An 18386-nucleotide genomic window follows, 5' to 3' on the forward strand; every position below is an offset into this window, starting at 1 on the left:
CTTACTCATCTGACTCTGAATTAGGAGATCTTTAAGCTAGCTGGAACCCTCAAAATCCTCCAAATATGAAAACCAGAAAGGTATTCACTTTAAACCACTAAACATCACACACAGAATGATTTGACAAAGTTTACAATGAAATAGCAGAAATAAGATTAATCTCCAAAGGCTTCTTCTAGCAGATTAATATATTCTCATTTCCTCACAGCAAAACTGCCTAAGTTGTGGCTAACTAAAAAAAGTACATGAGCTAAGAGAATTCTGCAGAGTCTTTAGCAGGGCAGAGGGTAGCTGCTACTGTAGGCTTCATACCAGAGATTAGAATAGGAGCACATCTACTCCTGGTGAAATGGTCATACCCACATCAACAGGGCATCTGCAAAATGGGGCATGCAACTCCTTTTCAAAAAAAGTCTTCAATCCCTGATTTTATGGACATTGCTACTTTTTATATACAGGATTATGTCATTAAAACACAACCTTGGGCTTCTGAAAACAAAGCATTGCTTGACTTTGATTTTTTATTCTCCAGTTAGGTTACGAGAAAAAGTCTCACGTTTGACAAGTCCTGATGCTTTAAAAAGCCCCAGCTTGAAATAAACCCCCAAAACAAACCTTAAAACACAAAGTCTATGTCCACTGCTGACACAGCAAAGTGGTCAATTCCCACTGTCTTGATTTTTATGGTCTCTGGTCATGTGAAAAGACACACCTGCATCTGTGTAAAAATCTGAGCTTTTTGGCATTCTTCCAGGCTAGGAGCAAATGCAGCCATCACATGTTCCTCTGTGCCAATCATCTGTACAATCTCCTGGTCACTCTCAACACCCATGGCCTAGGAAGAGAAGAAAAGACAGAAATAACACAGGCTTTATGTTAACTCACTGACATTTGCTTATGCTAATTTGGTATTGTTTGTCTGCATTACTACTAAGCAAGAGCTAGTTCTTCTCTAAGAAACTGTGCCATCTGGCACTGGCAGCACATATTCCAGCTATGGAAGAAAGTTAAATGGAAATCTTGATAAGCAGCAGGAACACACAACACTTTTTGGAGAGCCGTTTTGGGTTTTTTTTTTCCTTTTCTTCACTGACAGGAGTTAAATTCTGTGGGGTTTTTCCTTATGGAAAAAAAAAAAAAACCTGAGTAAAAACAAATCAAAATGTTTAACAATGAAAATCAAGTCAGATTCTACAATAAAGAAAGGAAGGTGAAATTTCTGATAAAGTACTCACAGTCTCTTACCCCAAGCAATTTTGCAAACTTCGTTGACTGTGATGTTGCCCATCATATTTGAGAAATGTTTACAATTTACCCCCTTTGCAGCTCTCTGCATTTAGAAGATGACTTCACTACACAATTCCACTTGAAAGACATTCTATTATTTCACTGATCCATGGACACCTTGTTAGACTTTATACCGCAGAAAAAGCTTAATAAACTAAGAAAGCGCTTAACAGGTTTAGAAAAATCTCTGTATCAGTAAGTGTTTCAAGGTGGCACCCAGCAGTGAAGGCTTTTGTGGATTCCAGATGGTGCTAAAGCTCCCCCCCTTCACACATTTGCCTGGAGCTCTGCCATATCAAGAAATGGAATAATCTCACTAAACCTCTTCTGGCTGAGTTATAATATGTTTCTCAGAACTTTGTGAGGAAGTTACGTTTGCATTCACATTATTCTCCAAAGTGCCTGCCACAAAGACCATTGTAAATAATGGCCTATGTAGACTCTAGTATTCTGGTTCTCATTAAAAACTGGCAGTACCCCAAAAAGTCACATTTTCCTCAAAAATGCAGAAATACCTTCCCTTCTTATTGCCTTCATGGAGTGTCACTTTGCTTAACACCTAGCTAACGCCATTCCCTTGTAAAACTGTTGCTCTAATTGTGAAGTATTCAGTTTCTTTTTTTCTTTCATTTCTTTCTTTTTGAACAAAGTAGTGGTTGAAGTTCCTTTAAACTCAAACTCTTGTCTTTTCACCTTGTGGTTTATTAGAAATTAAAAGTGCTGAAAAACATCACACACCCGGAACAGTGCGAGGACTCTCCTCTGTCAATAATGCAAAGCCCAGATCTCAATTTCACCATCACAGACAAACTTGAGTGCCAACTCAAGATACAGTTACTTCACCAGGTAAGAGTGTTTCATCATAGTTTGATCCCATTAAGTAGTCACCCCACTGATCTCAAGGCTCTTTTCAGAACCAGAAGTTAGCCATATGATATTGTGGTTGAGATCTCTGTTTCTCAAATATTATTACACTTCCTCACCCTTTTAAATAAGGTCACACAGTAGTTAAAAACACCTCAGCAGAGAAGTTAACAAAACCCCTCCTGACCTAAGAGCCAGACTCACAAGGTAAGTCTGCAAAAGCATGAAAGCTTCACAATAGTAAGTTTCCAGGATTTAATAGCTGGACTATTTATTCAATATATAAACAAAATATATAAATTAAATATATAAATTAATAAATTAATTTAATTTAATGTGTCTAGGATTTAATAGCTGACCAGGAAACTAGTTTAGGAACAATTAGACTCATACAACTATTGCACTTAATCTAGAACTTTTTAGAAGAATAAAATTGTTGTGCCATTCTAGGCATGTATACCACAAATATATTTATCTAAAGCACATCAGCTGCAAGCTGATATCACCCCATTTCTGCTTGTCAAGTTAATTCAAGGATGGCAACCAAATCTTAAGTGTCATATAAAAACTGGGTGGGAAAAAATTCAACCTGAATATTATTATGTTTTTTTAATCCATTAAAAACTGAAAGCCATAGTAAATTAAAGAGGGTTGATGATTTCTTCTGCCTTGACAAATTCTTTAATCAAAAGTGTTACAGCAAAAGGATGAGAGTAAAACAAATCTATGCCTGCATAGATTTTCTAGCTGGAGTTAGTACCAGCAAAATCACTTGAGAATTCTCAATTTCTGAGTGGGAAAGGCTAAGCTCTGTCACCAAACAACATATGTTGTGTTGTTAAATATGTGCAAATTGAAGGAAATTAATTTATGGGTAATGACTAAAATTCAGGCAAATGACTGAAAAAGATGTGCTAATACAACAGCCTAAAAGTAAACCTATTTATTCTCCTCTATACTCTCAACAATCCTGATCAGAGTTGCATACAGAAATCCACCTACATGCAACACTGAGAGGACAAGCAGCAGGCCCATGCTGCGATCAAGCAGATTTGTAATCTTAACACTTTGGTTTCCAGTAAATTTGGCCCTGATGTTATCCTTCCAAGAAAAGTCAAACAAACAACTAATAAACCAAACCAAACAAGAAAAGTACTCCAGAGTTAGCCTGAATAATCATTAGGACAGTAACAAAATATCCCTTGGTTGTTACTTGTGTTACAGAAACAGGGAGGACGTGCCATACAGGAATGGGCCCAACGCTTAAAAAGCAAAGCAATAGCAAGATGTCTTGTTTCTTTTTGATTGGAAGGCAATGTCACAAAGGGATAATTTTATGGGGAGGGGGAAAGGAGACTTTGTAAAAGCATAGTTGAACAGTGGCAGTGAAAGGATGAGGAAGGAGGCAGTAGCAGGCTGCTGAAGACCACAGTTGAAGGGTAGCAGTCAATGGATATAAAACACACAAGACAAAGCAAGCATTCAGAATATCCAGATCATCCTGAGTCCAAGTGGGAGAAAGCGGTCCAAGTGGAATCAACTCCTTCTTAGGACTGGGGAACTTCCCTCTGCCCAAATGTGTTTGTGTTCATCTTTGTGTGAGCACACACACATGTACAGATGAGAGTGTGAGCCCAGCTCTTCCTCCCCCAGCTCACGTCTTAATGATGATGTCTAGGCGTTTCCATGGCACTTCCCTAGAATGTAGTTCTGCAGTCCATCAGGCCAAATTACAGCACAGAGACAAGCAGATGACTGGATTAAAAAGATGTCAGGGTAGTTCAAGGTTGACATCACAGACAGAATTGGTCTAGAGCTTTCATAATTCAAAAGATACGAGCTATGAAACAACAGCCAAGGGAACCCATAATCCTGCAGATCCAGTCAGACCACCATCCAGCTGTTCCTCTGGAGCTGCACCTTAGCAGCTCCAAGGCTAAACCAGGTTTGTAAAAATGAAATTCAGCTTGCTGTTCAAATCTTTTTGGTCCTAGAACAGTTTCTTATAGCTCCCACAAAAACTAAAGATACTTCATCTAGTGATTCAGGTCATAAAATTCAACTTCTAAGTCCCTGTAGGTTACTTATAATCCTCTTCCTTCCCTAACCAGTTTTGATGTAGCATACAACCTTCACTTACTTCAGCTCCCAGGGCTCATTCATACCTACCAAACTGAGATCACAGACTCAAAAGAAAAAGAGCCCTTACCTTTGAGCAGCTCTAACTCCCTGCAATGTAGGGAGCATCCTGCAAAAGCAGCAGCACCATCTTACCTCCAACTCAGATGATTCTCAGGATAGAAACACCCTGACATACCACACCAATATCCCACACCTCCTCCAATGCTCACTGCTACCTCTAACTGTCCAAGCCCCCCAGGTAAAGCATGTGCACTTCCTAGCCTGACATATTCAAGAGCACTGTGCACAGTTCACACAGCCCTATGAGATGCCCACAGCCGACACAGCTAAAACAAAGGTCTCTTGGGGCTGCAAGGCAGCTCAAGACACTATAAACACCCCTGTGGCTGCATATGTGTATTAGCTAACGAAGAAGTGTTACAAAGTAAGCAAGAAGAAAATTAGCTGTGTTTGTTTCCCATTACAAGGCAGTTAACAGCCCTTTAAAAACTGCAACAAACACATACTTAAGGGGCAAGATTGTGTTTTATGTCACTTCTTCAAAAGTCAAGTTGCATTTCCCTATATAGGGACGGCACAAATGCTCTGTCACTCATAAGAAAAAGGTCAGGAAAAACTATTTCAGCTAGCACAGCTACAAAGCTCAAGCTCCCCCACATCTAAAGAGCAGATACCCCAAGTCTGCCCTAGAATAGTGCCAGGCACATGCCTTTTGTAGCCTATCAAATTGCAGTTAGTTGTGGTCAACGTGCTAAATTTCACAAAACCACAACTTGCATGTGTTTGGCACAACTGTTTGTAAAACATCAGAGCACGCTTATCCCAAAGATCCCTACAGGTCTGGATGGCAGAAAAAACAAAGCAACAGGACAAGGTGATTCTGGCTTGCAGTTATGGAGAAGGATGAACTGAATGCAGATGCCTCCTTTAGGGTGACCCCACACAATCCAATCCCTATCTAATCTAACCAGATCAAGGTTAGATCTGGTTAACCTTTAGATCTACTTTATTCCCATGGTTCCCCAAAGCCCAGGTGCCTGGGCTTCACTCCTCACCAAAAGCAAGGATGGAGAACTCTGTGTTCGGGTCTTCCCCCAGCATGCAGCTCTGTCCATGACTTTATACCTGAAACATAAGGGTGACCTCAGCTCTGTCAGTTGGTGGTGTTTGTAATGTTCTCAATTTCATAGTCCTTGCTTTTGACAAAGATGTCTAGAGGATATATTAGTACACCTCCACCTTACAGATGCATTAGCTTTAAATACACATTAGATTATAGATCTGCAATACTTGCTTTCTCTTCTATAACACTACAATGGTTTTCTGCACCTGATCTATTTCTTAAGTCACATACAAAATGCCAGGTCAATTAAAGCTATTGAGACTAGAAAGACAATCCAAAATTGCTCCCCGTCTCTCATATAGTCCCTGACAAACTGCCCCCTCTAGCTGGCCAATGCACTGAATGGCAGCCTTCTACCAATTCCTATTTTTTTTGTTTCTTAGTCAAAACACAGAGGTCTTTGGAACTTGGTTGTAGCCTGGATGCCAGTCTGAGACGAAATGCAGAGCAATGGATTTTTGCCATTGCTTTCTCATTTTAGTTTTTAATTAGAAATTATACATGAGGCTGTTTCAGTACAAGTGAAGGATTCAAAGGCAGTCAAAACTTCAGACCTCAGATTGTCTATACAGCTTTATTTACTATGTGGATCTCTACACCACAAGAAGCAGAACAGCTGCTAGTAACAAGGAAGACACATACTTCATGCCCAAAGCCTGAGTGTTGGCAGAACGGAATTATTCTCCTTGCTTTTCCAACAAATTTCCTGTGTATAATACTGCTGTATGAGAGAGCTGAAGTTAGACAGGCATTCCTGAGTTTGGGATTGTCCAGGCTGAGGGCTATTGCATTTGTAATCTTGCTCCCAGCAGTTAAACAGAACAAAGCAATAGCACATTAGAGCAATGCCCAAGAAAGGAAAATAGCAGACTGGTGACTGCTTTCATTTCCAGCTGGAGACTCGTCAGAAGCAGGCAGAAGATCCCTGAACTTCATGTCATTATAGGAAATGACCACTCATGAGAACTGCTAGAATGGAACATTCACAATAGTTAAAGTGGGCGTAGCTAATTTTCTACCGTATTAAATCAAAATGAATAATTGAAAAGCACTACAGCCTAGAACTTCTAACAGCTGCAACCCCTTATTCAATTAATTAATGAAAAATTAAGAAATATTATCTAAAATATAAAAGATACTTATGACAAGGGATATAACTATAGCATTGTCAGAAGGTAATAAAATAGTCAGTACAACTTTACTTAGAACAACAAGCCAACAACCATCTCCTCAGACAACAACCCAGAGCAGTTAGTTTACATGAGCAGGTATTTATCTGTACCAGCACAGGGTGACAAAAAGTAATAAAAGTCTATAAGGCAAGGTGGAATCCAGCAGTTTGGTACTAGAGCAAATGGATTAAGAACCATATTACACTTTCCTGCAACACAAGAATTGTGAACTTAATCCTGGCACTTTTATGTGCATTTCTGTCCATAAATACCTTCTCAAACTCTGTTAACCCTGCTCACTAAAAACAGATGATCTCCTCCCTTATTTGAAGAGATTTTCTTAATCAGAGCTAATATCCATTTATTTACCTCTCAACTCTAAACCCAATGATGAAACTATTTTCTAGTACCAAGGCACACCAAGCAGTGCGGTAATACGGAAAAACCATAAATAACATTTGCGCTTCAGGCACGACCAGCTCGGATGCTGCAACCTCGTGCTGCCCTCTCCTGGCACATCATTTCCTGTGACCACCTCTCCAAACCTTCCGTGCTGTAACCTGCTACAGAGAACACAAAAACAGAGTTTTGCCTAGATCCATCCAGTCAGAGGCTTTTTTGTGCCTCCAAGAATGCAGCCCAACTTCCTTCTGCACACACAGCGTAACAGTCTGTAAATTCACAGGCAGCAGCAAAGCATTACAGGACAGGAAGGAACTCCCAGCTGTTGGCAGGACAGGTCCCACCCTAAGGCCTGGCCATGCCCTACTGTCGTTTCCAGCAGCTGGACAGAGCATGTCCACCCACCATCTTTCCTGGCTTTAGTCCATGCATTTGATTCCACAGACAGAAAACCAGAAACAATGACCCTTAACACAACTTGTAACACAGCTCGTAACAAACCAAAATTCTTCTGAACTGTAGCAACCTCAGAGGGCAGAGTAAGGGGGCAGCAGATATTTCTCTTGGCCCAGCAATGCTCTCCTTGAAGAAAAATACAGCACTTATTCTCCTTTTTGCTGTACAATAAAGATAACTTCCCAAGGGAAAAAAGCTCACAGTTTCTGAGCCCTGCCAAGTCCTTCTCTACATATGAACTTGAGAGCTGCTGTCGATCTTCATTCTGGAGCTACAGCAGAGCATTTTCCCCCTTTTTTTCTTCTTCCCCGAACAAACAGCTGTATTACCTTAAATATAATAGCAATGGGAATATCTTCTGACAAAGTGTTGTGCCTCAGGTAAAATCTTCCTTGTTTCACAACTATATTTGTTCTGCTCTTCTTCTCATGAGTGGAACTGAAGTTAAAATAAAAAGAATATCATGTCCAACAGTGTTTGCACTGACTCCTAGAATCTTTTATATAGGATTTAGCAAGCTTGAACAATCTTTCAGCTGAATTAATCCCATTTTCTCCTCTTTTAAAGATTTCATCAAACCAGTCAGGGATCAGCCTGTAACTTCAAGGTAATAGGGAATTATCACCTGTGCTGGGGACTACTTGGAATATTTGACTTAAGCAAAAAAAAGTCGGTATTTTTTAAAATCATCTTTACATGCTTTGATAATCAATTTTGATATAACCAGCAAGGTCAAACTGTGAACCAGTACTGCAGCAACAGTGGTAACAACATAACAGTACTTGGTGGCACATTAACCTCATCCAGACTTACTGAGGGACCACAGAGTAGCTAGGAGAGACATGAGAGACCTCTGGAGAAGAAAAAGCAGCCCTCACACTGAACAGTCACAAGCACCATAAAGCAGACCAGCATGCAGCTTAAAAAAATAAAAAACAACCAACCAAAAGCTGAACAAAATTGAAACAAAACTTGATCAAGGAGGAAAGGCCAAATTTAGACTACTTTACCATTTTCAGTAATTTGCATTGCACAAAAATATTTCTTTCCTCCTCAGCTGCCTTTACCTTTAAAAGGTTTTATGCCAATTTTATATAGAGAGGCAGAAAAAAGGTTTCATCAAATTTCCACTGCAGTAACTTCATGTTACTTGCTGCAAACTGAGATCAAGCACCATCAATTAGGAAGTGCATTTTGTTACATTAGAGCTTGCTCTTCCTATATTTCAGGATGAATCCTGAAATATATGAGCCACTCTCACTAATTTTTGTGGGAATACTACACTATTTAGGGACTGAAGTTTTAGCATACAAAATGACAGTAGCAAAACAGGAGCACTGAATGTCTACAGCTTTTTCTGGTTAAACTATACTAGGAAGAAACCTCCACAGCCATTTCAACCACAGCAATGAAGTTCTAAAGCTTTGGGTTTATCTCCTTTATGTAATGCTAGGAATTTACTATACCTGGTAACAGAAGCGCCAACTGTGCCTTTTCTGTCAGCTTCAACAATAATTCTGTTTTTGGATAACTGCTCTTGAATAAGAATGACTTTCTCTACACCTTTAACAATGAAATAGCCACCTAGTTAACAGAAAAAAATATTTTGTATGTCAGTACCCTTGCACCTTGTCTCATCCAATATGCCTTTGAATATAACTTATTAGAAAGTAAATCATAAGTACACAATGGGAGAGTAAATTCTCCCTTAAAAGAGTAATGAACAGACTTGACAGACAAAAATCAAAGAAGTTGCTTGTTATAACCCTCCAACTCCTCCCTACATATCAAATAATACCATGTAATTTTTAACACTTTATTCTTGCTTTACAAAGGGCAATGACAAATGAGAGTTCCCACCCTGGAAGACATCATGCTCCACTCTTCCCTAATCTATTTAATTTTCAATGAATGAACTCAGGTTTTTTTCTCATACAACACATCACTGTATAACACTATATACAAAATTCAAAATAAAATATTCAAAATTTTCGTGTGTTGTTTTTTGTGGTTGAAAACTTAGTCTGCAAATACCAGCTACTCATGATCTCATCCAAAAGCCTGACAATTTCTTTTAGTTGCAAGCACACACTTCAGAAGTTCCCACAAAGACTTAATGGTGGCAGAAAACACACCAAAGGGGTATTTCTTTGCTGAAAAAGACTTAAAACTCAAAGCACAGATAGGGAAAAATAAAAGAACATGAGTGAAAATGTACCTGGATCTAATGGACACTCATTTAGTTTGGCAAATTCTGCAGGAGTTTTCCCAGTAAGTACACAATTGGAGCTACGCAGCATTATAGGCATTCTGCAAGAAAACCAGTTACAATTTTACTTCAGACTCAGAGAGAAAAATATGAATAGTCAAATTCAGAACAAAAACCATGCTGAACAAACTGGAGATACACATTTAAGGTGATCAGAACTCATACATGCTGTAACCAACAAGTTTTCATTTAAGCCCACCTTATTTCATTGAACATGTAACTGAAAAGAGACCTGAAACTGGACACCTACAAGCAGAAACCAAAAACTTCCTAATAAATTGTTATGCAGCTATCAGGGATCGTGACAAGCAGGGTCACCAAGGCCAGTGATTAGTGCAGAGACTCCTGGTCCCCAAAACAGTCTGCAGAGAAGGACATGTCACTGCAGATCCACTGTTACCAGTTTTCCTTAGATAAAGTTAGTTCCTATCTCATTTCCCACACAGGAATGACACCTTCTGGCTGCAGAGAGATAGTGCCTCTAATTCATAACCTAAGCAAGAAGCTGCCCCAGTAGTAGCTCTGATTTCCCTGGTGTCCTAGCAGAGAAGCCTGCAAGCAAACATTTTGTGAAGCAACATGTGGTGGAAAGATATTCCAAGAAATTAAAAACAAATTCAGTGCTTAATTAAGTAAATAAAAGAGAAACTAAAGATTCACAGACTGCATATAAGGCAAAACTTCTTCACCATGAGGACAGTCAAACAGTGGAAGAGCTACACAGGGAAGTTGGGCAGTCTCCACTCACGGAGGTCTTCAGGACCTGACAGGATGAAGCACTGAGCTGACCCATTTTGAGCAGGAGGCTGTGCAAGAGGCTGAGCAGGAGACTGTACTCTTTCAACCTGAATTATTCTGTCGCCCCATGATAAATCATGGAATAGTCACTTCTACAATTTCAATATTCAACAACAAACCAGCAATGATTTTGCAGTTATTATTGAAAAGTGTATTTTATAGTCAGCTTCATAACATACCTTTTCACTCACAGATTTCTCATTAAAACTTTGGAAAGAGAGCACAGATTGCTTCCAAAGAGAAAGCTGTATTTCACGAAACACAAAAAGTTTACCACTACATCTACCAAAAGACCTCCATGTCCTTTAGCCTCTTCCACCAAAAAGTTGATTTTTGATCCAGCTTATAGAATTCCACTCCTTGGTGGACAGCCTTTGTAAGAACTGTGTTCCAAGTGTTTTCTAAAACACACGTTAACAGTAATTATTTATGAGTTCTATTACATAAATATTTTCAACCTCTAAGACTATTCATTCAATTTCACTTCAATAAAAAACAAGATTAGACTATATTTCCTGTATTCAAATATTATAAATTATTTTTATTTCTCTGCTGTTCTCATATTCATGTATCTTAAAAGAAAACTGATGAACTCACATTCTGTACTTCTGCAGATTAAAAAAAAGCTATCTTGTCACTATATTTCACTGAGAAAGTGCTTTCTAGAGACAAGAAGCTTCATATGACAAGTAAAATCTTTTAGGGTTATATAATATAAGCTTAATGCATTGGCTGTTTATATCAGAAACAGGAAGCAGCTGGCATAAGGTAAAATGGAATACTTCAATGCCATTACTGCAAACTCCAGTGAAACACCTGTCCCAGTCCAAACTGCATGTCAAATAAGAGCACTGGCCAAAGGAAACACATATAATACAGACAGATGAGGAAAATTATTTCCAATGGAAATCATAACTGGATATGAACAGTTTTTAACAGCAAAAAACTTTTTGCACGTATGCTTTTAAAGCTAGTCTAAAAATGTAATTCAAGTAATTTTAAATGAAACCTTACCTTGTGCAGCAGAACTAATCCTTGCTTTACTGGTTTTACCATGCACCTTCCACAGATGCTACTCTACATACAATGTATGAAAGACTGAGTAATTTGGCTACAAAGCAAATATGCCTGATTTAATTTTACAATAATGCAACTTGCAGCTCCATGCATGCATTTACTTCTGTGGTTTTATACCAACAGAATCAGAGACAACATTCATCCTTATATGTATCCTTCTCTGGAAGGAGACATTATCAGAAGCTTTTGCAAAACAGTATCTTAGACCCTAAAAATCATGTACAGCTGTTCATGAAGATTTGCCTGCTCATTGTTTCTTTTAACAAGGAAGCAAGGTTGGCCTACATGTGTTTTGCAGTAAAAACTCTTCCCAACATGGCAGCAAAGGAAAAATGACAGCAGAAGCTCAGCACGTGGTGTCTCACCTGCCAATGGGTAACGCATTGCGGATGATCCTCTGGCTGCCCCGCGTATATTCAATATCCACGGTAATCGGCGCAGAATAGGTCATGTCCCTCAGGCGGCACTGAAAGGACAACAGGCACACGGTCAGCTGTTGACTTCAAGCTGAAGAATCTCTCTTAAAACAGCCTGTATTTGCCCTGTCCTGTAAATCCTCACAAAGAAATCAAGCAAAGCAAAGCTTCAGCAACATCTTCATGATAGTGAAGTATGTTGGACAGACTCTCCTGCTTAAAATAAAATCCAAGAAAATCCAAACACAATTGCTCTGATTTTCAAAAGCAGACAGCAGATCTGTGCCTTCAGAAGACAGCACTGCAGAGCTTAGCTTCTAAAATCTCTAATTAAACAAACAGTTCTAATCAGCAGAGCTGGCATAAAGACCACAGTGTCTGAGCAGTGCTCAGCTCAGGGACATTTCTATATGCAGACTCTCAACAGCTGAAGACCTGTGCTGCCATATGAAGTCTGACAGCATGGAAAGGCAGAAGATTAAGAGAGACACCATGCTACCTTATCAGCAGAATGAGCAAACCTCATGTATGGTACCATTTCTAAAGATGACTTACAGAAGGCTCACTAGAAAATCACTTCTTGCAAAGATTCCCTGAATTTTTCTGCAAATTGCTTGGAGATGGAGAGAAGCAAAATAAACATAACTAGGACATTAGATACCTCAAGGTTCAAACATTTCTAATCCAATCTTTCTAGTCTGCTCTCCCCAGCCTCACTCTAAGATGTTGCCAGCCCTCGAGGTACTGTGCCTTTTCATGCAAGACAGGCCTTACTGCATCTGCTGAACACAAGAGAGCAACTCACAGCAGGTCATTCGTGACCTCACTGTGCATGCTTTTACCTTTCAGCTCCAGGATTACAGGTTTAACAGTAGTCAGACTTGCACATCTATGATTCTGCAGTCTTTCAGTGTATTGCTTATGTGCAAATGAAAGGCAATTAAGATTATACTGTGTATTGAAGATGCAGCTCTATGGAAAAATATGCCTCAAGAATCATCACAAACTGGATGCTTCTCCTCTCCACACTACAAAGTAAACCTATTCTGTAATAATAAAATACTGATATACACCAGCAGCTTTCAAGCCATGCTTTGCAAGAAACTAGGTGCCATTCTGCTCCCAGAGACTACATCCAATTTAAAAGTAACTGAGAATATTTCCATATTCTAATTACTTTAAATTCTTCTGTATGAATATCATCATCTGTAAGAGTTCAATAAACTCCCATAAGGACTGGAGGAAAAAGGGAGTTAGATGGCTTCTTTAATACTACTTCGGGAAAAAAATGCCTTGGGATTCTCTGTGTGTGCTTTTTTTAACACAAGACACAGATAAAAAATACAAATTACAGTGTAATATTCCAGCATGTGTAATTTTTTATCACCTTCCTTGAGTTAACTTCTTACTATAAACACCTGAAAGTAAAAGAAAGGCATGACTTGATCTACACTCAGACCCTCATAAAAATCTAATGATTTTAGGTGATTTTGGGAAGGAATTTTATAAGCCTTCAACAGAGAAATATAACAGCAGACTCCTAACTATCCAACCATTTTTTTTTTCCTCAAGGCACCCAGGCTTGACCTGAGCACCATCCTATTTAAGGGAATAACTGTGGCCTCCATGTGTGTACAACACACTGAAAACAAAGAGAAATAATGCAATAACATTAAGCATCAATGAGAATATACTCAAGATATAAGAGTATCTTATTCTAAACTCAAGGTCAGTATGGTCTATAAGCATTTATTTTGCTGCCTTCTGCATGTATAGTCACTTGAATTATACAGTAAGCAAGCATATTAATACCTGAATTCTTGAGTATGAGTTGTTTGCCACAAACAATTTTTTGCATGCAATTTCATTATTTCATTCATAAGAAAGAAATGCTTCCTTTTGCATTTTGTGCATGTTCACATCTACTGATTGAGTATTATCTACACATTTGTGAGGTGCAGCAACTATCATGTATTACATCTGGCTAAGTTATTTGCTTTATTTCAAAGCTTTCCATCCAACCAAATGAGATTTGAGTCAGGTCACTCAAGACAGAAAGTGGCTACGTCCAAGTGGCAGTCACTGGATGGCTGATTCTTACAGTATTTTTCCAAAGCATATAATGCATTTCATTATTGCCTAGATTAGATGATAAAAAATACATTTCAATATCAAATGGATAAGCAAGGAAGAAAGCATCTGATACATGAACTGAGTTATGAGGTTGACAACAGGCTGCATGTAGGTAAATGACTACAAGTTCCAAGTTCAGTTCCCCCTTCAGAGACCAAAAAGAGGTCGCTCCCTCTGTTGCAGTGGTATAAATCTCAAAGTAGGGTAGCAGGAGAGAAATACTGTGTTCTTGAGCACTTTGAAGAGAACTGAATGGCTCTAGATACATGAAAGCAATCCTATAAAGTTCAAAGATATGTCAGCTTATGGCTTTCTCATACATATGGAAGCCACCTTACATCCTGCTGGTCAAAACCAAGAGACCTTCTGATTTCAGTCACAGCAGCATGTCCTCCAACATGCATCTTTATTCCAGAAGTACACAGTCCATCCGTTAAGCTACATGCCTACAGCACTACCATGAAATTAAATATACTCTTCAGAAGGCTGATGTTCTTCTGCAGCTTCTTCTAATTTAAACAGTTTCTGGCTGTTTCTGCTTAAAGTTTCCATGTTTGCTTTCTGAATCAGACTTTAAAAATATGAACAAAAAATCAAATACAAGTTCCCAAAGACTGGAAGGGAAAATGAGACTGAAATGATGTATGGCACAGACAGTAGCAAGGCTAATATTAAAAAGAAGTTAATAAAAATATGAAAGAACTTTATGCATTATAGCATGAGGTTCAGCTCTGTCATACGGAGAGCCACAAGATTAAGCAAGAGAAGAACTTTCACTACTTTCAAGGAAACCTACTCAAATTCAGCTAGCAAAAAACACTGAATAGAGAAAAAAAATAAAATTAAAATAAAATTAAAAAGCTTTATTCCATGATGCTTAAAGCTCTGAGGCTTCTTTTTACAGAGAGTGCAATGCATTGCACTACCTAATGTAGCATGCATGTACTCAAAATTACACACAGCTATTATCCAAGATATTCCTAAGATAAAAAAAAACCCAAATAGAACAGATGCAAACATTAATACCTCATGAGGTGATACAGGTCGTGTCACATTGAAGCTTTCTTCCACATCTGGAGTACCCACATAGATATTGAGGTACCTGTAATACAGTTTCAAAATGAGGTAAATATTTTTCATGCAACCTGAAGGAAGCAAAATTTTACACACAATGAAAAATGAAATTACTTTGATGAACACAAGTTGGTTAATAATAAGCAATGATTCTGCCCAAAGTAACTAATTTGAGTTGTGGTCAAATTAGTTAAAATTTAGCCTGCATGTGCAGTAAACCTTTTAATCTTCCCATCTTTTATTGCATAAAGTAAGAGATAAGTCATGGAAAACATCCTCTTGATTTAGACCTGCACAAGGGCTTATAAACATTTCTAGCTGATAACAAACATATGAGATAGCACTCATGCTGCTATACCAATATGGAAATCATCTCATGCTTACTTCAGGTACCACATTGGGTCAGCATCACTTGTCACTTTTTCATTGGCCTTCATGATTTTCTTTATCTGGAGGAGAAAAAGAACAAAATGGAACCACAGCCTTTCCTGAGTACTAAGAGCCACTCCCCACCCACCAGGAGAACCAACCTCAACATTGATGAAATAGTTGAATGAGTCTATGTGCTGCTTCACCAGTCCTTTCACCTGAAAAATACATGGACACAGCAAGTAAAATCAGCTTCAATAACGTTAATCACACAAGGCGGAAATTAAGATATAAGCAATTATAATTCGTTTTGGATAACTGTGCTAAATTCTTTCGTCTGACAAACTCCTGGGAAGTGGCTGGATGCTCACTCTCTGGTTCTACACAATTCCAAGCTTACACTGGAGCTGTCATATAAAGAGCATGGACAGGGTCTCTGAGAGCCAGTAAAACAGGAAAATCATCTGAAAACCTTACATATATACAGTATGGATTGAGAATAGCCACACCAAAATGCAAACCTCTAGGAGGATGTCTCCACAAAATAATCTGAATCAAGAAATAACAAGAATAATCAAGAAAACAATCTAGGGAATGAGTCTATTTATAACTGCAAGGAATTAAAAAGAAAGGCAAAATCCACAGGAAAGTGAGGACAGGTATTCTGGGAAACAGTAAAAGCTAGAGAAGGGAATGTAGAGAAAGAAGATGAAGTATTCACACCATGAAATGAGCGTGCAGCACTAACCTTCAGAAATGCTGGAAGAAGTCTCCATTTTTCCTGAAAACAAAAAACAGTTTGAAACATCTTTCCAAGGAACATGCCTGAGCCTTTTTGTCTGCATGTTTGTTATTTTTTGATCAGTAATATTATTTAAAATCAGATCTATTTAGAGAAAAAAAGAAAAAAAATACTCTCTAAAGCAAATAGAGATGGATAAAAATGAGCTGGATCATTTGAGTAAACCACATGTTTATACAGTATTTACTCAGGATGCAATGACACAGTGTCTTTCCTAACAGCAACTGATGTGAAAATATATTTTTCTTAGAAATTCCTTAGCACCATGTCCTCATTTAAGATCTACTAACCTTTTTTTGGTTTTGTTCTGTTAACACTCTAGATTATATTCCTAGAAAGGGAAGATTTCCTACAACTTTTACTTTACAAAATACACACAAAAAACCTCAGACCTAGGACCAGCACTTGTAGAAACAAGTCTCTGTAACACTTACCAGGACCCTAAATCCTACAAAGATTTAGCAAAAGTACTGACAAGTGCTAAGTATATCAAGGTTCCTACAAACTTTCCCCAATTTCTAATCTTTGATGATCACAGGGAAGATCTCTTTCCATCAGCCCCACTTTTTTCCCACCATGGCAGGAGACAAAATCCTTTTATTTAGGAGTGTTCCCAGACCCCATATGCTTCTCCATCTACTACTATTTAAAAATACTACAAAATTAATAACAAAAAAAACGCCGTAGAAAGTTGTTAGCTTTCTTATATCCACAGAAACGCTGATGGTGCTCTTGGCTTTCAGCCTGTTGTTTGTTAATCTACTAATCTTGCTTGTGATTCCATTTTAACATCTGATAATGGCAAAACTAATGCAGTAAAAAGAGACACATGCAGTATGGTTTGGCTTTTACTACTAGTCCCTTGTGGTCTATATGCAGTTGATTTCATGCTTTCATGATTTAAATGTCATGTCTAAAAAAAGGGGTTTAATCTGTTAAATAGTAACGCAATTAAACTGATGACCTAGGGATGAGACTAATGATTTTAATCTTAAATAAATATTTCAAGGCCAGGCTGGAAGGGGCACTGGGCAGCCTGGTGTAAGGACAAGAGCTGTAAGATCCCTTCCACCCCAGACCGCCCTGTGACTGCGTGCGGGAGGGACACAGGTCGGGCACAGACTGGGGACAGGCCGGCACCTCAGGAGGCCGAGCCCGGGTTCCTGAGGAGCTGCGGGGGGGCAGCTCAGAACACACAAACCCTCCCCCCGCACACCGAGCGGTGCAGCACGGGCCGGGGGACTCCACGTGTGCGCCGGCAGGCGACTCCTTCCAGCCCAGCCCAGCCCAGCTCAGCCCGGCCGCGTTCCGGGAAAGCCCGAGGCGCGCCCGGCCGCTCGCCCCTTGCCCCGCTGACCTCCACCGTGTTGACCGGGGCCGCCGCCTGCTCCGGGGTGAGAGCACCCAGACCCAGCGCCTCCATCGCCACCCGCGCACCGCGGCGCTGCAGCGCAGCGCGTCCCCCCGCGCTCCGGCGCGGCGCCCGAAGGTTCCGGCCCCGCGCAGCCGGGGCGCCGCCGAGCGCTGAGCACGGCCACGGCCCTGCAGCCCGCCCCTCACGGTGCCGGGCCCCTCCCGAGGCACTGCAGCCCGCCCCTCACGGTGCCGGGCCCCTCCCGGGGCACTGCAGCCCGCCCCTCACGGTGCCGGGCCCCTCCCGAGGCACTGCGGACCTGGCAGCGCCTGGGGGTCCCGCCTGAATCCCGGGAGGCGGCCAAGAGGAGTTGGGCTTGAAACGTCTTTCCTGTAGTTTTTAGCATGTAAAGCAACGTAAGGCATCAGCTTGTAGCGTTTATTCTTCTTTCATCCTCTTGCTGAATCACTTACAAATTTACTTGTTCTCCTTTGGAAGGGCCTGTGCTATGGAGACACCAAAATTGCAGTCAAATGCAGAGCTACTCATCTGGCCCGGTTCAAGATGAAACAAAAAGCACTAGTGATCTCTGCAGATTCCTCTGGTAGTAAGGTTTGAAGAAACACATATATATAAATATATATATAT

General features: G+C 39.8%; 1 protein-coding gene across 1 annotated transcript in view; it reads right to left on the bottom strand.

Annotated features, from left to right (window-relative positions):
• POLR3B (RNA polymerase III subunit B) overlaps nt 1-17807 on the bottom strand; it is a 72736-nt gene extending 54929 nt beyond the window's left edge. Inside the window, exons 1-10 of the mRNA XM_015628557.2 lie at nt 17742-17807; nt 16331-16363; nt 15744-15800; nt 15598-15662; nt 15166-15241; nt 11956-12056; nt 9665-9756; nt 8913-9030; nt 7776-7884; nt 713-835 (exon numbers count right to left, since the gene is read on the bottom strand). Coding sequence (XP_015484043.1) covers nt 713-835; nt 7776-7884; nt 8913-9030; nt 9665-9756; nt 11956-12056; nt 15166-15241; nt 15598-15662; nt 15744-15800; nt 16331-16363; nt 17742-17807 — 840 coding nt within the window. The remainder of the gene's footprint in view (nt 1-712; nt 836-7775; nt 7885-8912; nt 9031-9664; nt 9757-11955; nt 12057-15165; nt 15242-15597; nt 15663-15743; nt 15801-16330; nt 16364-17741) is intronic.
• Nucleotides 17808-18386: the final 579 nt, after the last annotated feature.

This window comes from Parus major, chromosome 1A (genome assembly GCF_001522545.3).
Source record: "Parus major isolate Abel chromosome 1A, Parus_major1.1, whole genome shotgun sequence".
Lineage (NCBI taxonomy): Eukaryota > Metazoa > Chordata > Aves > Passeriformes > Paridae > Parus > Parus major.